Raw genomic sequence first — 19,392 nt, forward strand, 5'->3', positions numbered from 1 at the left:
TCAAAATAATTAGGGGATCGGGCAAAATAAGTAGGGGATCAAACCAGATATCAAAACTCTTGTAGGCATACTAATACCAGATCCTTTATTTCATTCTGAGATTAGTTACAGCAAGATATGCTGTCATGATACCTGATGATAATGACATTAATGACATGTGACGCGATATAATAATTAGAGCATCAGTAGAACGGCACAAAAAAAAGCACAGACACAAACACTATAGCAACTCTCCTCTAGTATGGTCTCCCCTACCGACCTATACTGTTGCACACCTGCGTGGCATGGAATCAATAAGCTGGTCAATGAGCTGTTGGGGAATACGTCGCCACTCTGCCAGAAGGGCAATTTCCAGCTCTGCACGAGTTGTGGGAGGTACTGATTGAGTTGCAACTTATCGGCCTAGTGCATCCCAGATGTGCTCGATTGGATTTAAGTTTGGAGAGCAAGTTTGCCAGGGCAGATGCTCGATACCCTCCTGGTCCAGCATGTCGTCCACCAACCCAGCTCGGTGTGGACGAGCATTATCATCCATGAAACGGAAAGAATCACCAATGGCACCAGCATAAGGCACGACATAAGGTCGAAGGATCTTGTCCCTATACCATTGAGCCATCGCGGATGATGTGCAGGTCCGAATGTCCACCAAAACTGATTTCTGCCCACACCATCAGTCCACCACCACCATATCGGGAGCGTTCGTGCACAAAAGCTGGGTTGTTTCATGTTCCGCGTTCCCTCCAGATGAGAACACGTCCATTGTCAGGTTCCACACTGAATCGCGACTCATCAGAGAACAGAACGGACCTCCATTCGGCATGTCCCCAACCACGATGTTCCTCCGCCCAGTTTCTACGGGCTATATGGTGTTGTAACGTTATTGGAACACACACCATGGGCCTATGTGCATAGAGGCCACCTTCATGAAGACTATTACGGACAGTTTGAGATGACACTCTGTGTCCCATTGCTGTTTGCCAGGCACGTTGCAGTAGCGTTGCATTCTACCCCCTGTTCCGACAGGCTGTGATTAAGAGATAATGGTACTTCCTCGATGTTGTTGCTCGTGAACGACCTTGGCCTTGTCTTCTGCGAACACTTCCTGTTGTTTCAAAAACGATTCCATAGTCTGGAAATCACACTTGGCGACACTCGAATGGCGTGTGCTACCTGGCATTGTGACTGCCCAGCTTCAATCCTTCCTATGGCTCTCCAAGCCATAGCTTCCGGTAAATCATGTTGGTGCTGCATTGCCTTTCTCACCTGAACCTTTACCTTCCCCAACTGAACTGTATCACTAACCAGAGACGACTAGCATACAACACCAGTGCAATGGTTACGTCATGTTTAAGGCACTGGAACTTACGTTTACGGGGCTTTAGCAGCTAATTGTAGCTCATACAGGTGCTGACAACATATCTAGTCTGATCCCCTACTTATTTTTCCCTGATCCCCTAATTATTTTGAGCAGTGTATGTTTTGCATTTTGCTTATTGATGGTGCAATAAATTTAACAAAGAATAACCACACAATAGAATTTGCTCACTCTCTGTACATTGATCGCCAAATTGTATCATAAATAGTTGTGATTTCTTGCATTCAATCTTTTATTTGGAATGCATATTTAACTGATTTATGCCTGAATCACACGAGGCTACATCTGACTTGGGACTAGATCTGTGGTACTGGCTCAGCTGCTAGTTTTTGCCTCACACGATACTTCTTACCGAACTTGTCGGTATACTTTTGTTCGCACAAGGCATTGCACAGAGCAGACAAGCTAAAAAAGATGGCCAAGCGATTTGATGAACATGTTAGGAAAATTGCTAATGCTGTTATTTAAAATTAAATGAAAAGTGCAGGCTGGAAATTGGCTGAAAAGCAATTATGGTAATCAAGGTGTATTCAATGAGCTTTTTAATGAACTCTGGTATGTATATTGAAATACAAGATTGGCAGGATTCATTCATAAAAAATACGAGGGATGTTCCGAAAGTAAGTTTTGTCATTTTTTTCACAGGGAAGCTTTATTACAAACAAGAATACAATGTCATAACAAAATACAATCTTTTGGCTATTTTTTCACATAGTCCCCACCGACATTGATACATTTGTCGTACCGTGAAATCAATTTCAAGAAACCCTCCTGGTAAAAATCGGTGCCCAGCACTTTAAGGAAGTTCTTCACAGCCTGTTGCACCTCTTTGTTGCTCCGAAGTGCTGAATTCAACGCAGGATAGATGTGGAAGTCTGACGAGGCTGTAGGCCAGGTGATTCAATCTCTCCCATCCCAGACGACGAATGTGTTTTTGCAGTGACCCTTGCTGTGTAGGGTCTTGCATTGTCGTCCAAGAACAAAACCCCTCGACTCAAGAAAGTTTCCACCACACGTATTTCTGCCATACTGGTTTGCACTCGGGCACATTGGTCTGCTGCTTATCTCTATTCTTTGGCACTCTGTGCATGCGCCATCGCTCCTCTGCTCTCGCTCCTCCCATCATGAAAGATTTATTTTATTCTGGCAATGTGTTTTCTCACTTTGTAATACAGCTTCCCTGTGAATAAAATGACGAAACTCACTTTCGGAATGTCCCTCGTATTTCGTCCAACTAAATGTAGCAAATATTTAATACACTAGTAATAATAAGGATTTTCATTACTGGCTAATCACATTTGTCATGTACAAATCTCATCGCTTTGGATAAATTCCTAAATATTAATGAACAAAAATGCACGTCATCGAACAGCGAACAAAAAACAACCAACACTCGACAACCACAGGCAAAAAACTTTCCCTTGCCAAACTCTCAGATCATGTTCACATTACCAAACTTTGACTCTGATTGTTTGTTTCACAGACTCTAGCAGGGAAAACAAATTGCAATTAGAACACGGTCTAGTTGTCAAAATCAGTCATAATTTCCAGCCAGGTTGACAGCCCAGCACCAACTAGGACATTCCTACTGGAAATCCAGTTCAGTGTGATTCCGCCTTTTAGCTATATGTAGTAGCTCGTGTTACACAGATGAATTTAATTAGCTGAAAAGTTAATGTAAAAATAGTTGCTCAATTAGGAATCAAACCTAGAGAGACTGCGATGGTGTAATCAAAGGTGGGTTTGATCCCCAATGGAGGCACATGATGGTTCGGATCCCACTTTAAATTGTTGGTTCAGTCCAAATTAGCTTAAGACAAGCTTTGAAGAATCGAACCTTTGGAATCCTTCACTTTCCAGTAGCCCTGTGGTACTAAGTCAACTTCTGCCCTCCTCACATGTTCAATGACTTATGTGGACAATCAGATGTTCTATCGACTAGACCACCATTGCTCTTTGCTAGTGTTGGATGATATATCGTCCAGATGATATATATTGTAATGTATATCATGGCATCGATATTTGGTGACATATATCATGGAGACATGATACAAAAAAATATTGTATCATCTATGAATATCTTCTTGACGATATATCGCAATTTCAAATTTATGATATCGTCCATCCCTATTCTATGCCAGTGAAACTGAAGACTTAGATGAGACTTGCTTCATTTTTACTCGCATTGTAATACTATGCTAAATTAAATTGAACATACAACATTTATGAAAACATTAACATTGTCACTAATAAGAATCTGCATCAATTAAAAAAAGTGACACTTGTGTGACATTATACAGCAAAAGACATGTCCACTGATGTGCTTTGCAAGTACCAGTAACTATAACTTGAGTTAATTTCTAGAAGGAGTAGTTTTGGAACCAAGAAACCGCAGCTATATCTTGGTTCCTTTCAAAGAGTAACATTCCGAACAGCCGCAATTTGCTGATGGTCACACAAAGGAAGAGAACTTGGAATTAACGTCTTCTTATAGCTTCTTACATGGATTTAGTAGCTCACAGTCTTGTGTGGACATACTCACGGTTTAAGTCTGATTGTAATCTATAGTATAACCATCCGGTGGGCACACAATGTCATATATGCTAAACCTGACCTACTTGAGTTTATATCTCAAAAGGTAAGTGCTGTATATCTTCAGTGAATGCCATCTGGTAAACATCATTTGATTTTGGAATCAAATGCAAGTTGAAATTATACACTGAAAAAGAAGTTAGAAATCCTACATTTATTTCATCTAAGATTACCTCTGCTGTCTTTGTATATACAGTAATAAATCCATTTGTGTTGTTTATAATACAATCATGCTTTTATTTCTGTCTTAAATGTCTGAAATATAGCTTGTGCTGTGTTGTACTGGACAGGATTCTGTGTACCCGAATGTCATCTATTGTCTTTCAAAAGAAACAATTCTTAATGACAACGCTGACAAATGGAAGACCTTTGTAATGACTGCCCCCCAGTACAGAAAAGTAAAAGTAAATGAGGCTTCTCTTCCAGATTAGGATCAATTACCTGTTCTACCTAGTCTTACCATAAATACTGTCACAAAGTTTTAAGTAAATTGACACAAAATGCTGAAATATATTTTAATATCCTAATAACATTACTGAAATGGATGCATGACAAATAAAAATTGCAAATCATTATTCAAAATGTCCACCCTTAGCATGCACACATTCCGTAAGTCTTTGTGGCCATGCATCAATTGAATTATGCAACACATCAACTGCAAAATGAGCAGCTGCCTTCAGAAGAGACCGCTTTAAACTTTCAATATTGGGATGTCTCTTCTTGCAAGCCATCTCCTGAAGCTTGGACCACAATTTGTAGTCCAAAGGGTATAGGTCCGGACTTGCAGAAGCCCAATCCGAAGTGGAAATGAAGTTTGGAACATTTGCCTCCAGCCACTGCTGTGTTGTTTGGGCCTCATATGCTGGGGCTGAATCCTGCTGGAAGCTCCAGTTCTGGCCATGGAAGAGAGTGTTGTTGATATTCTTGACTAGTCTCTGAAGCACTGTCTGCTGGTACACTTTGGCTGATGTTTTTACCCCTTTTTCATAGAAATGGAGCGTGCCCTCATAGCAAATGTTCCAGACTTCATTTCCACTTCAGATTGGCCTTCTGCAAATCCGGACCTATACCCTTTGGACTACAAATTGTGTTCCAAGCTTCAGGAGATGGCTTGCAAGAAGAGACATCCCAATATTGAAAGTTTAAATCGGTCTCTTCTGAAAGCAGTTGCTCATTTTCCAGTCGATGTGTTGCATAATTCAATTGATACATGGCCACAAAGACTTACTGAATGTGTGCGTGCTAAGGGTGGCCATTTTGAATAATGATTTGCGATTTTGATTTGTCATGCATCCATTTCAGTAATGTTATTAGGATATTAAAATATATCTCAGCATTTTGTGTCAATTTACTTAAAACTTTGTGACAGTATTTATGGTAAGACTAGGTATACAATGAAAGTGGTTGCATTTAAAATATTTAACATTCTACACTCAATAAGTCATAATGCAATATGCATCTTCAAGAGTTATGATTTAAAAAAATATGTTTTGAAAAAGAAATACGATTAAATGGTACCTTTTTTGTACCCCCTGGCCAACACCTGTATACTATATATAAATTACTTATGCTTCAAAAGAAGTTACTGGTTTCCCTGACTAGAAAATCTGCAAATGTCACTCTGATCAGTGTGATTATATGACACAATTCCAGCTGTTGAGTTGTATGTATGACCATGTTGTGTTCTCTACTAGCAGCCTTCCCAGTGAAAGTTCCACAAGGTTTATTATATAGACTCGCGTACTTTCGACGTGGCCTTTGGCCACGTCTTGTACGCTCGCATGCGTGACCTTCGGCCACGTTGTGATTGCAATCACGTTATAGATGGGGTTCCTCAATGACCTTAATGACTTTGAAAATGTCTGCATGTTATATTGGATGAGGGGAACATGTGTACAAGTTCACTAATTTGTAAAGTTTAGAAAGTAACTTTATGTGTGTTTGGGCTCTAATAAAGTACAAATATTCAAAATATTATTGTATATTTTCTTAATAATGAACTGAGTAAGTAATAACCGTTTCAAGATAAGTAGTTGGATGTTTTGCATAAACGAATTGAATAGCGACTAAATTGAAAATTCAATATTTACATATTTTGTTATTTTCACATTTTTGAACGTAATTGGATAATAACTGTTTTCCGTCATCCCCCTCAAATCCCTACCTTGCCTCTGTAATAAATGCTGATGCTCGTATTTTGAAAATCGAAAAGTCTAGCATAATTCCCTTACAGTAGCTTCCGGGGTGAAAATAAACTTTCTTTAAGTTCCCTAGCAACGTCCGTTTCCATGGACAACAACAGGCACGGCAAGCTCTAAGGAATTGCATGTCATTATACTCCCTAAACATTTAGTTAAGACAAGCACGATGTAGATATTTACGCATTGAGTATGACGTAATTGTATCTGGGCTGAAACTCCTTATTATGTAGATGTCACCCTTGTTTGAGGCACCTTTTCAAAGCCAGGGGTTCATTCATCTGTGTGCTATTGATCTGTGAGAAATATAATGTATCTCGACAATTAAGAATTGAAGGAAACAATGTGTGCTGCAAAAGAAATGCCCGTGGCAACGGTTGCTAAGGACGTGAAAAAAGGGCATTTTCACCCTTAAGGAAGGGCCGATTGAGCGATTTTTGAATTTTCTCGGTCTTTTGGGACGATTTCATGGGGGGTCGTAATCGGGCGTTTTTCGCCTCCGGGGCTTCCTTCATGGAAAACATTTATGTCAGTGAGTGAGTGAGAGTGGTGGGATTGGGGCTATATATATATTGGATAATCCTTGGTTCCAGGTTCTAATGATTTTTTACTCTGTGTTAAGTCCCTTTTTATATAGAGACAGGTTGATTAGGTCTGGACCTACATTTTATAGTGGTATCCGAACATTTATATGCCTCTACTTCACTTGGTATTGGACATGGGAAACCGAGATTTTGCCCATACATTTCCAACTCCATCATAAATTTATGGGTGGCAGTTAATTTTACTTCCAGAGCAGGATTAGAAATCTTGCATAACAAATTGTAATATACTGAGAAATTAATCTTCAGGCCTTCTATTCAACCCCCCTTCCCCCGCTCGCAGTGATATACAGTATGTAACATTGTTATTTGTACACGTAGAATTTCCGAGGAAGAAATGTCATATCTACTAGTAAATATAATAATTTTCACATGTACCTGGAAATTAATGTTAATGAAGGTTTCACCAACAAATGTCAATAAAAGTGTATGTTCAAAGTGTATAAACAGAGCATATAATTTGTGTGAAAAGATAAAAACATGCTGTTTCATGCAACATTGTTATTCGTACAGGCAAGAGTTTCAATCTTCCTCGCATACAGTTCCACCGCTATCCGGGCGATTTCGTGCAGTTTGCAACTTCGTAACAAGTTTGAACATGCAGGTGCGCTCCCCGTCAAGCAGAATGCTGGCGTAAGTATTGTTGTAGGCCTATCGTCTATCTATCAGTGTGTTCGAAATGGGCAACGTGAAGGAACTTGGTTCCGATCTGAAGGATGTTATTATAAATTTGGCCCTTAGAGGTTATTCGTTAAGAAAAATTGGACAAACAGTCAATAAATCACACTCCACAGTTCAATACATAGTAAACACTTTTAGAGAGGAAGGTTCAACACAGAATGTGCCAAGAAAACCAAAAGAGAGACGGTTGAATAAACGTGATGAACGCTTATTTTTTAAAAAATGTGCGAGAAAACCCCCCACTAAGTGCCCCTCAGTTATGACCGTTAGTAGAAAATGTTGCTGGCAAGATGATGTTCGATCAAACTGCCCGACGTGCCTTATGGAAGCATGGATATCATGGCAGAATACCACGAAAGAGGCCGTATGTAAATAAGGTGAATCACAGGAATAGACTTTCATTCGCAAAAGAGCACATCCACAAGGACCAGGAATTTTGGGATAGTGTCGTATGGTCAGACGAGTCCAAGATAAATATATACGGGTCAGATGGGATAAATAGGGTCTGGAGAAAATCAAATAAAGACAGTGATCACATTAACACAGTTCCAACAGTTAAACACGGTGGTGGGTCATTAATGTTTTGGGGCTGTATGTCGTCCAAAGGTGTGGGTACCATCCAGTTTATTGATAGTATCATAGATGCATATGTCTATTTGGACATATTGAAGAACAATGTAAAGCAGAGTGCCCAAAAAATGGACATGCTGCCTATCTACAGATTCCAAGAAGACAATGACAGTAAGCATAAGGCGCGAGTTAACATGAATTGGCTAATATGGAATGTGCCCAAACTACTCCAAACACCAGCTCAAAGTCCAGACTTAAATCCCATGACAATTTATGGGCAATTTTGAAGAGGAGAGTCCATAAAGCAAGCGTCAAGTCCAAACAAGAGTTGAAAACTGTTGTGCAACCCGAGTGGAATAAAATAAGCTCTGAAACATGTCGGAAACTGGATAATTCTATGAAGAACAAGTGTCAAGCAGCAATTAAAGCTAAAGGATACGCATCAAAGTATTAGAACTGTCAGTCAATGGCCATGTGGCACGAATGGGAGAGGAAAGAGGAGTTTACAGGATTCTTGTTGGGAAACCTGATGGTAAGAGACCTGTAGGAAGGCCAAGACGAAGATGGAGGGACAACGTTGAGATGGACCTAAGGGAAATCGGTAGGGATGGAAAAGAGTATATAGAACTTGCTCAAGAAAGGGAAAGATGGAAGGCCTGTGTTGCTGCAGCCATGAACCTTCGAGTTTAAGAAGGCTAGGGAGTTAGTTAGTTAGTCAATTTGCTCTGAATATACCTTTTTCTTTTATATTATTGGTAAATGTCTGTTATATCGGAGACACATTTCTTCATTTTTACAGAAGAAACTACTTACGGAAATGAGTTTCTGTAGCATTTTGAATGTTCGTAGAATGCTGCACAACAAGAAATAAGCACTTTTGATATAATAAACTTGCATTTTGTGCAAAGCGACAACATTATGCCGTTGTTTTCATTATTTACCTGCAGATGGGGCAAGCGTCGAAAGTCAAGTCGTCTCGCCAGTGTTTGCAAATTGCCTTTTTTACGATATTTTTTTTAACTATGTTTACCTAACCTTGCCGGAAATGGTCCGTGGGGCTATCGTGAATGGTTTTTGGGGCTATCCGTCAATGGTTCGTGAGACTATCGTGAATGGATTTTGGGGCTATCCGTCAATGGTTCGTGGGGATATTGTGAATGGTTTTTGGGGCTATCCGTCAATGGTTCGTGGGGCTATCGTGAATGGTTTTGGGGGGCTATCATGAATAGTTTTTGGGGCTATCGTGAATAGTTTCTGGGCTATCGTGAATGGTTTTTTGAGCTATCCGTCAATGGTTTGTGGGGCTATCGTGAACGGTTTTTGGGGCTATCCGTCAATGGTTTGTGATGACATAATGAACACGAAAGTAGGTATTTTTCGGTTAAGAAGGTTGGAAACACTGCATACCCACTCCAAATCGACAAAACACAAGGACAACGCGCGATGATCCACAGCTGTGCGCGCCATATTGTATGTTCCGCAACGCAAGAAAGGAACCAAAAGAATTACTCATAATGTGAAAAATCGAAGTTACTTTCGTGTAAAAAGCATAATGGCACCTACAACCATAACTATGTTCCGCAATACACAATTGGTAAGTATGAACCATCCGAAACACAAAATATCCGATTTTAATGTGTCTGCGATATAACAGACATTTACCTTCCTTTCAGATATTAAAGTATTTTCTTTGAAAATTCGTGTGTAGGAATAAGAATGTTACATACTGTAAAAATCTTACTACGTGCCTGGTAAACGATGATCATTTTTGGATTGAAGTTTCAAGTTTAATATGTTGTCTTGTCCATTTTAGGGATCAAAAGAGGTATGGAAAGTGTATTTTTATACTCATATTGTTTGCATAAATTAGCTTCACCATTTTTACATCGCATTTTAATCAAGGGGTCCCGGGTTCGATACCCAGTGGAGGCACATAGGTCCAGTCCCGATCAGCCTTACTGTGCATAAAGTGGACTTAAAAAACACGAACTCCATCAATCAAAAACCATTTTTACAACTTATCATGTAGTACTGCTCATTAATGTGAAGTTTCATAAGGAATTTGCGTAGTAGTCTGTGATTATAAAATAATATTTGAGAGTATTATTAAATTACAGAGAAATGTATACATTTATCTGCAATGAAACGTGTTTTTTATTTTATGTGTTATGTTAATCAGATTGAAATTTTATATTGCTGTAATTACGTCCATTTGCTAATTCGCATTTGTCAAGTTTAGTAAGATTAGCAAAACCACTATGGTTTGGTAATCTGTGGTATTACACATTTGTGTTTACTACTGTAGGAATACATCAATACATGCTGGAAAATGTTGGAATCGGTACTGTTTGACGTGCCGGATAACCCTTCACTCAAGAATTTAACAACAAAAAACTATTCGGAACCTCCCAAGAAACAGAATGCAGTAAGTTGATATTGACAATATGTAATATACCGCCACATTAATATGAACATAATATACTGTCACCTCGCACGTGCTTTTTGTGGTAGAAAACTTACGGACAATCTTAATGAAGTTCTGTTTGTGTAATTCTTCTTTTATATTAATTACATATGTATGTTAAGCGGACGCTCATGGTGGTATAGTTTTTTGTTGGTCATGTTTGTTTGCATTAGTATTTCCCAGCGATCAGAACGCTACATTTGAAAGTTTGGCAAAAATGTATCTTCGCTACAGTAACATTCACCAAAAGGTAGCTAGCTTCGGTACAGCACTTGTAGGCAATTCGCTCCTTTTATATAAAAATTGGCCGCGACTATTTTCCCCCGGCGGTGATAATAGCGCAAAGGGCTATTTTCACCAGTTGGTGGGCAGTTTTTCCGAACTTGCTGCTAAGAAGTTGTTATGGTAAATTAAAAATGGGTGTGACTACTATCATCAGGTAGTGAGAATAGCAGGAAGTGCTAAAGACCAGAAATTACACGATCAGGTGTTCGGAAGTATTTACTGAAGTAATTTTAATGCTAATAGCCCTACATGTGACCTGCTTAACAACGACAGCATTTAGGAATGTAACACCCCTTCATACTTATGTCACGTGACATATTATATTAAAATTTCAGTAAGCGCCAAACGTCTGAAATTCCTTTATTTTCTTTTTCACATTTGGGCTTGGTGCCGAAATCTTACACCCTGGATTTCGCGAACATTTCAAATGTTTTCTTCAAATAAATAAGTTTCTTGTAACAATGGGTGTTTCTAAATAGCGTGGAAGGTATTTTTTTTACATCTAAGGCTTCGAAACTTAGTTTTTTTTATATTGAAGTTCCTTACGTATGTTGCGTCTATACAGCTTTTCAGAGATTCCATATTGGATTCATGTCACAGGTGCATGTCTAAACATTTTCTTTTTCTTCTTATGATTGGCTTTTGCAATGGGATAATTTGCGACATTTTTTGGAGGAGTATCTGGATGAGTTTATGTGGTTTGACAGGCATGGAAAGCAGCGATGAGACGCGATTAGGAATATTATTCATCATATTGTTGAAGGGTATCCTCAGCATTTGTAAATACGTTATATTGTGGAACTATGATTTTACGGAAACGGGAGGGTAGTATTCTGTGGAAAAGGACAGCAAAGACTTTGGTAACAGTAGTATAAGCTGGAGACACATTAAACTCGTTTATTTTCAAATAAAAATCATTGCTACTTACCTCATATGCATAGCAGAACATTTTTCAAGCTGGGGATCACTTTTTTCCATGAAAAAAGCATTATTTTTAACATTGTAATCATTTATTGGTCGTTGCTAATTCGGCGAGCAAATCTTGACTCACATTGTCTGTCGTCAGCTGATATGCAGTATCGTCAGATGATGTGCAGTGTTTCCAAACTTATGAACCGATAAATGCCGCACAAACTATTCACAAAAGGTTTTTAAGCGAAAATTGAGGCTAGACTCTACTTTACGTCCTTATCTGAATGGTGATTGCTTCTTTGCGTTCGCGGTGCGCGATCGTGGTGCGGCACCCGGCATCTCTTCGGGTAAGTACTTTTTTCTTTTTACACTTTTTGTTCACGGTAGCCCCACTATCCATTCACGGGGTCAAGGTATGCCTACGAGGTTAGGTTAGGTTCCATTAGCACTCATTTCACCCCTAAATATGTGCTTCATCATCTAAAAAATTCCTCAGTACGTTCAATTACGCATATCCGGACAACATCGGATTTTCTCGATTCACTCCTTCAGGAAATTTTTCCTCGCTTTGGGATTTACGTTGTTGAATTCCTTATAAAATAAGCTTTCCAACGATATATGACACGTATTCCTTAAAAACGGACGTAAACTAGAGTCTTACCTTAAATTGGAAAAAAAAAAACCCGCTCACACGTCATCTGGTAAAACTACCGCGTGGTTGCTACACTGTGAGGGAGTTACATAACCGAACGCACGGAACATTTGATTCACGTAGTCGACGGTAATGGCGGCGCGAGCTATCGTACAACGGAGATGCATGATTGATGAAAAAATACCTTAGTTACAGGCAAAATACGTTGCACGATTCTAAAAAACAATTTCCCCGGCTTCAGAAAGTCCTCAAGAACGCAATTCCGTAAGTACTTTCTTGTCTTTTCTCCTGTAAATTTTAAGAAATCCGTCTCCGGCTTATACTACCGTTACCAAGACTTTTGACATACAACTAATTTCTCTTTTGGATTTTCAAATTAAGTTCGGCCTGCAATTCAGCCTGCACTTGAGATAAAGAGGTAAGTTACCTTTTGAGGTTTAATTTTAGCCTTATTTTTTTGGTACCTAAATGTGTTGGTGCGAAAAATAGTATTAGGAGCAGGTGGCTCCGACCAGTTTGTAACATACCTTCAAAAGGTACTCTATATAGAAAGGCAGGACTGGGATAGCGGTAGGTTAATTACCCCAGGGGCGGAGCTTTGAATCGGTGGGAAATTTCAACACAGCAACCACCTCGCAACTTCAAACGTCTGTACAGTCGTAAATACTTATTTCCGCGCTCCAGAATTTTATTGTTCACAATTAGCAGGACATACTCTTTATATATAAAAAAAATCCGGCCCAAGTTCGTTTTGTTTTATTGCGATTTCATCATGCTACGAATGCAATTTTTACATGGTTCGATTTCGATGTATGTAGGTTAACACATACTGCGGAGTTTTAGCGATTACTTAAGGTTTTGTTCAATAATTGCTTTCGTGGTCCCTCAATGCATTCTACTAGGGTTCCGATTTACTTCTACATTCATTCCCAGGCTTCTTTGATATTTACAGTCGCTTGTCGATGGAGAATATCTTGTCCATGAGAAGTGCGTAAGGTAATTTTTTAGTTGTTTTTTCAACATAAATAACCTTTTTCGAGTCCAAACGGCACTCATTACTTTAAGCAAGGTTCAAATTTCGTGTGACAATGCATTTCCAAAATTCTACAATAATTAGGCTTTTTGCTATTAGAAATCTTAAAACAATAGGAACCTTTACCGCTTTGCAGTGTTTCCAACCTTCTTAACCGAAAAATACCTGATTTTGTATTTTTTTTCCTTGTTCGAAAACCCCACAAACGATGCACGGATAGCCCCATGAACCATTCATAAATAGCCCCAAAAACCATGCACATCAAGGTTACGTGGTTGGAAACACTGACAGCTTGTTACATCATCAAACGCACGCAACATTTGGTCCACGTAGTAGAAGGACATCAAGACAACAGCTTTTGTGCATCGGAGGGATGTTAATGTTGAAAAATACATGATTTACCGGCAAAATAAATTAAGCGAGGGGAAAAAACTCTTCCGATACCTTTGTAAAGTATACAGAAACTCATTTCGATAAGTACTTTGTCCTGTAAAATTGAAGAAATACATTTGATGGGTATGAAAATTTTACCCATATTATTAGTCCCAGTCCATGTCAGAACACTGCAAAATTTTTCAACTTCATGGCATGCAGAAAGAAAGTACTCTTCATTGGAAGAAAAATAAGTTCACACCGACGTAAGCTTCACACATCAACAACTAAAGAACACACACATCCATCTAGCAGGCCAGGCGGTATCTTTAACCAGTGCTTGAAAACTCTTTTTCAGAGCTGGCGCCTAGGAAACGAGCTACTAGCAATTATGCATACTATAGTGGAACCACAAGCAAAAAACCCTGCGCAAACCCGCGACTCCTGTGCATGGAGGGGAGGAGCAGAGTGGACCATGCTGCCTTATGGCCAGAGTTGGAAGGGAAGTTGCGCGGATACTTTTCTGCCGAAGGTTCTTTTCCTTGGTTTATACAAGAAGCTGAGCTGGCCCCCATTGAGGAGTGGTAAGCACATCGTGCTGCAATGCCAGTGGTCCCAGGTTTGAATCCCTAGCTGGTTATGGATGTTTGTGAGTGTCCTTTCATCGTATCATCATTTATCACCATCTTCGCAAATTAGCCAAAAGTGGCACAAAAAGCTAAGTAAAATAAAGTAAGTCAATCAATCTATAAGAAGCTGAAGCATCACTGTATTCAAAACATCACTAAATCATGTGAGAAAGTGGAAAATGGGGGGTTTGGGAACAAAGAGTAAGAAATTGTTACTGATTTTATGGAATGTTCACTACATTGATAAAAAAAAATCACTTGATAACTTATGCTGTACTGCAATTTGAATTTACAACTTTCAAAATTTCATACATGCAAACTTATAAAATGGCAATATTACAGCAAAACATCGCAGTCGCCAAGCTGAAACTTTTAGTCGCCATGGCGACCTGTGACCGGGATTTTTCGAGCCCTGCCCTTAACCCTCTGTACCCCCTAGAGAAAGTGGTATATGAATATTTTGTTGTTTAGGAATGTTTTCAGTTGATTTTAGGTCACGAAAATGGGGTTATTGTGAAATAAACTACTTCTGTTACTTTAGTATGTTACTTTACCATGAAGAACAGCAGCCTGAAGGCTTCATGCAAGTGAATCTAGCACCCAAAGCAACATTCCACAACAGCAACTATAATTTTACGTAGTTAGTTGGGATTGTTAGGTTTGGTACCATAATTATTATTGACATGTTCTCTCGCTATTTGAGTGTACATACAAAGGGTTTTAATAATAAAAAGCTGCGAGAGCACTCTGAAGTAGCAGGTTTTTGCTTACGCTTGTCTTAGTTATTTGTGTTTTTCACATGCTGGAACTAATTATATATTACGCAAAACCTCTAACCGCTAACTCTCAAAATTCCAAAATTTCTGAAAAAAAAAATTGGTTCCCCCACCCTCCCCCCAAGAAAAAAGTACATGACAGTGTGGACATGCACATGGAAATGATCACTGACATGTAAGGAACACAAAAATATTTGCATTATGATCATATGACCAATGTAACTTGATTTGTACCTCCAAAAGGAATGGTTGGCACGCCACTGATTCAAACTTCAAAATGCAGCGGTACCTTGAAATGACTATAGCTCAGAAACTAAATGCCCTAGAGATATGAAAGATATACCGTTGTACGCAGAATGAATCACAGATTTAGACGATATATAATTTATGCACATTCGGCGTATGTATGGAGGGGGGAATCCCCTGAAAATACTTTTTTCTTACAAAATGGGGTTTCGCCCTCCCCCCCCGAAAAAAAGGATATGAAAAGTTCAAAATGCACATAGAAATTATCGCTGGCATGTAAGAAACAGAAAAATATTTGCATCATTGTCGTATGACCAATGTAACTTGAGTTGTACCCCCAAAAGGAATGGCCACTGATTCAAGCTTCAAAATGCAGCGGTACCTTGAAATGACTATAGCTCAAAAACTAAATACCCTAGAGATATGAAAGATATACCGTTGTACGCAGAATGAATCACAGATTCAGACTATATATAATTTATGCACATTCGGCGTACTTATAGAGGGGGAAAGGGGGAAATCCCCTCAAAAATACTTTTCTTAAAAAAAATGGTGTTTCCCCCCGCCCCCCCGAAAAAAATGTCAAAATGCAACATTTATGCAAATTTGGCGTATATATGGAGGGGGAAGGGAGGAAACCCCCCAAAAATATTTTAAAAAATTGTCACTTCACCCCAAAAATGTCCGCACTTGGGCACAAAACGACACCTACGCACAACATTCACGGACAAAAAGCTAGAACGCAGTGAAAAATAAGCACCGATTCTTGCAGCTGCTTGAAATTCTATTTTTAGACAATGCAGCGTAACTCCTGTCGCAACTTGTTGGACACTTGTGCTAAAAAAAACAAAGGTTTCCTTCAGCACGCTTCGAAATTCCATTATCACAACGCAGATTCAGCAACCAGTCTTCCTCCACCCCCCACCCCCTCACGGAAAACTTTCATTTTGACATCGGATACTGATAAACAAGCTTCCTTCGAAAGCAGTTCACAGATGGGAGTGAAAAGCATTGCTTTAGAACAACAAAGCCGGTCTTCCTTTGTCGGCAAAAATTTGACCTCGCCTTTCCCCCTCCTTTTTCATGAAGACAAAAAAAAAATGCAAAAAACAATTTCTGTTAAATACATGTGTTAGGAACAATATAAAAAAATAAAATCAAAATTAGCCAAAAATAGAAAAGTTATAACGTAAAAACTACAACCTCGACACAGCGTCTCGAACGAGATGCTTGGGACAGGAAGGGTTACATTTGGGTATCTCGATTGAGACGCTTGGGACACAAAAGGTTAAAGTAATGAGCACTGTTTGGATTTAAAAAAAGACATTTATGTTGGAAAGAGAAACTTAAAAATTACGTTATGCAAACATGCGTCCTTCCCATGGACAATGTATTCTCCATTCATAGAAGCGACAGTAAGTATCGTAGACTAGTGGGAGTGAATGTAGAAGTACATTGGAACTTTAGTAGGATGAATTTAGGGACTTTAAAGAACTAAACCTGACCTGCCTAACCTAACTACGAAAGCATTAATTGAACAAAATCTTAAGTAATCAGTATGTTAACAGATGTAAATCCATGTAAAAATTGCATTCGTAGCATGATGAAATCGGAATAAAACAAAAGGAACTTGGACCAAATGCTCTCGCAAACCCTACGAAATCAAGAACAAAATCGTCTGACTCGGAGAAAATTGCCAGACATGAAGGTAATCAACTGAATATCGGCGGTGCACACTGTTTTTCAGACCTATCTTAAATCGTCTACTTTACCATATTGATGGAGCACTTATTTCTGGAGAGTGAGAAGACGTCAGATGGTGTTTTACTGTTTACTGAGGGATGCGCCAGCACTTACCTCTGCTTCCTGGCGGTGGCACTGGCTGCTACTATCAATGATCCACCAACTAATTCGTAACTAAAATAAGGCCTCGTGACAGGGCAACCTTCGCTTAAATAGTAGCATGTTCCGCTATCCTTTGTATCCTCCGTTTCCTGTGGAATTATCCTCTGCAATACAGAGCATTCCAGGAAATGGAGGAAACCGGGCGTGAAGTACACCAGGAAGCAAACGTTCTGCACCTGCATCTCCAGCCATCTACACTATATTTAAAGGACAAAAAGTGCAACTTATATGCTGGCAAATATGGTATATTTTTTGATTCATTGTGATAAGTTTTAAGTAGAAAATTTACTTAATTAAATATCTACTCTCTCCTTTCAGGTATTACAGGGCCTTGGTGCACCCCATGTTGAGTCCTTCAATTTCATGTTGAAAAAACTAAATGGAGTAGCACGGGATATAGACCCTAGGGAATTTTGTCTTACAAATGGAGATAAGATAAGCTTAAGATTTGAGGTAATTTCCAGTTCATATTTACCTGTATGAAAGTCTGTGTAAGAATGGGTTTGAAATTTCTCATCATACTCATTTTTATTTTGCATAAATTTAGTACATGGTTTTTACTAGGAATGGCCAAATTGATATAAAATTTTACCAGGTTATCAGATAGTGGGTTACAGTTCGTTATATCGGAGACATATTTCTTCATTTTTACACAAGAAACTACTTACGGAAATGAGTTTGTCTAAGGTTTCTAACATTCGTCGAGGTATTTTCTTTCATCGTTGAATCTATTTGACTGGGGAATCATGTATTTTGCAAGATAAATATCTCACTGACGCACAATTGCCATTGCTTTTCTACGTGAACCGGATGTTCCATACGTTTGATGATGTAACCCCCTGTCATTGTTTCCAACCTCTTTTTTTTTTTTAACTAAGCTTGCCTAACCTAACCTTATTGGAAATGGTGAATAAGGTTGGAAACACTGCATACTGACAATTGTAGTCAACGTGGGCCCGCCATATTGTGTGTTAGGGAAGCAAAAAAAGGAATAACGAAAACCACTGTCTATGTGAAAAGTTGTGTTTGTTTTTGTGTAAAAAGCATAATGGCACCTTGAACTATGTTTCGCAATACACAATTCGTAGGTACGAACCATGAGAAACACAAAATATCAGATTTTAATGTGTCTCCGATATAACGAACTGTTACCAGATAGTGTTGTATCCGGATTTCAAATATCTGGAAATTGGATAAGGGTCTTTCCACATGAAATCACACAATTGAAATATAAAAAATTGCTTGATAGTCACGGATTTGCTTCCATTTTTTTTTGCTGATACTTGGTCCAAAATGACAAATATGTAATATTAGACTTGTCCTACAAATATGTTGAAAGTTAGGAATTTTTGAAAATTTTAAGATTTTCAGAAATTGAATGGACGAATGAACGCATCATGTCACACAAAATATGCCAAATCTTGGAATTGTACAAGATCAGAGTTTTTCTCCAGAATGCATATGGGTGAGTTCAGGGATGCCGACTTGTCAAAATTATTGAGGGGGCTCTGATCACTGAAATAAATTAATGAATGACTCACTCTCTCCCTTTTTTAAGTTTTGGCCTCAGTGTTCGAATCTCATAAAAGCCCATGAATTCCTCAAAAATATCAAAATTTTTATTCACAGTTCGAATGCAGAATATTAAAGAATATTAATTGTCAACGAATGGATACGTCACAAGTTTCATCAACCATAATAGCAAAATATTCCCGACTTTTAATATCTGCTATCACGGAGCGCAAAACAGATCTTCCTAATATTAATAATATGATCTCGTTCTGAATGTCATGTGAGAGCCATTTGTAGCCCGAACATCCCATCCACTACCCTTAGTTCATGCACATCGTCTTTCGAAATTCTTTTTAGTAAAAATTTTAACAATACTTGTAATTATGTACTTAGTATAGTAATAAGTCATGTGTTTTGCTGTCTCAGCCCCCCAAATTGATGGTCTAGAACATTTCAAATGTGTATTTAAAGTTAAGTTCATGTGGCACAATTCAGAGTAAACTTCACAAGAGAAGCAGAATAATGCATTAGATCTTCTTAAGCAAAATTATTTAGGGGGCTCTGCCCCCACATCGTTAACATTGGGGG

At 38.7% G+C, this 19,392-nt stretch overlaps 1 protein-coding gene across 1 annotated transcript in view; it reads left to right on the plus strand.

Annotated features, from left to right (window-relative positions):
- The first annotated feature begins 10,308 nt into the window (after positions 1 to 10,308).
- The window catches only part of Polr1B (RNA polymerase I subunit Rpl135), a 71,972-nt gene continuing 62,888 nt past the window's right edge, over positions 10,309 to 19,392 (plus strand). Inside the window, exons 1-2 of the mRNA XM_083132592.1 lie at positions 10,309 to 10,443; positions 17,611 to 17,745. Coding sequence (XP_082988718.1) covers positions 10,348 to 10,443; positions 17,611 to 17,745 — 231 coding nt within the window. The 5' untranslated portion in view covers positions 10,309 to 10,347. The remainder of the gene's footprint in view (positions 10,444 to 17,610; positions 17,746 to 19,392) is intronic.

Source organism: Lepisma saccharinum, chromosome 12 (assembly GCF_977018435.1).
Source record: "Lepisma saccharinum chromosome 12, izLepSacc3.1, whole genome shotgun sequence".
Taxonomy (NCBI): Eukaryota; Metazoa; Arthropoda; class Insecta; order Zygentoma; family Lepismatidae; genus Lepisma; species Lepisma saccharinum.